Raw genomic sequence first — 1,056 nt, forward strand, 5'->3', positions numbered from 1 at the left:
TCTGGCTTTTCCTAGTAGCACTTGGATACGCCGGTACTCAGGAGACCTGACCGGGCACATTCAGACAACGCCGAAAATATCTTCCTTGCAGGCAGTAGAGGCAAAGGGGAGCCAGCAGCTGGGCTCCCCAAGACACAGGGGACTGGGCTGCAGAAGGATGGTTGTTTTGTTCAGGCTTGCTTGAAAATGCATCCCGCAGAGCCATTGCAGTGGCACATTTAAGGTGACCCCCAACCTGAGCACCAGGTCTCAGCTACAGAGGGGCTGAGAGGTGAGGTCTCCTCACTTTCTGCAGCGCAGGGCATCATGGCTGAACTTCGTGCTCCCCCAACCCTTTTCCTCCTAACCCGTCGTGCTGGCTTTTGCGGCAGGTACCTGGCAAAGCTGTCTTCAGTGGGGAGCATCTCCGAGGAGGAGACCTGTGAGAAGCTGAAGGGCTTGATCCAGCGCCAGGTGCAGATGTGCAAGAGGAACCTGGAGGTGATGGACTCGGTGCGACGCGGAGCCCAGCTGGCCATCGAGGAGTGCCAGTACCAGTTCCGCAACCGCCGCTGGAACTGCTCCACGCTGGACACCCTGCCCGTCTTCGGCAAGGTGGTAACGCAAGGTGAGTCGGGGGTGACGCTGCGTGGGGGAATCGCTACAACGGCAGTCCGGGGGGCTGCAGGTCGGTTTTGCTCACTTGTCCCTGAGCCAGCAGCCAGGAGTGGCCCCAGCGTTGGATCTTGGGGCTGACGGGTCTTCCGTGGCTATTTCAGCAGGGCTTTTTTGACTGGAGTGAGGGAAATATATCCAGAATATAACCTCAGCTGCTGGGTGCTTCCTCTCCCTGTTCCACACCCAGTGTCCCCATTGCACAGAGACACCCAGGGCGTCCGGAGAGCCTGGACCTTTTACAAGCACGTGCTAAGTTCGAGCAGGAGCCTCAAAGTCCAAAATCTCTTCCTCGGCAAGCCCAGGAGCTTTGCTCTGCAAAGCTGTGGCTGCATCTATTTGGTTTCTTCTCCCGGGCAGCTCGGAAGCGGAGCTCGCTGCCGGATGGGCGTGTGGCTCCCT

The 1,056-nt window shown here is 58.6% G+C and overlaps 1 protein-coding gene across 1 annotated transcript in view; it reads left to right on the plus strand.

Moving 5' to 3' along the window:
* Nucleotides 1-371: 371 nt before the first annotated feature.
* LOC104279289 (protein Wnt-4-like) overlaps nt 372-1,056 on the plus strand; it is a gene marked incomplete at both ends in the record, with an annotated part of 2,318 nt that continues 1,633 nt past the window's right edge. The window contains one exon of the mRNA XM_009876507.1: nt 372-607. Coding sequence (XP_009874809.1) covers nt 372-607 — 236 coding nt within the window. The remainder of the gene's footprint in view (nt 608-1,056) is intronic.

Source organism: Apaloderma vittatum, unplaced genomic scaffold, assembly GCF_000703405.1.
Source record: "Apaloderma vittatum isolate BGI_N311 unplaced genomic scaffold, ASM70340v1 scaffold33149, whole genome shotgun sequence".
In the NCBI taxonomy this organism is placed as follows: Eukaryota; Metazoa; Chordata; class Aves; order Trogoniformes; family Trogonidae; genus Apaloderma; species Apaloderma vittatum.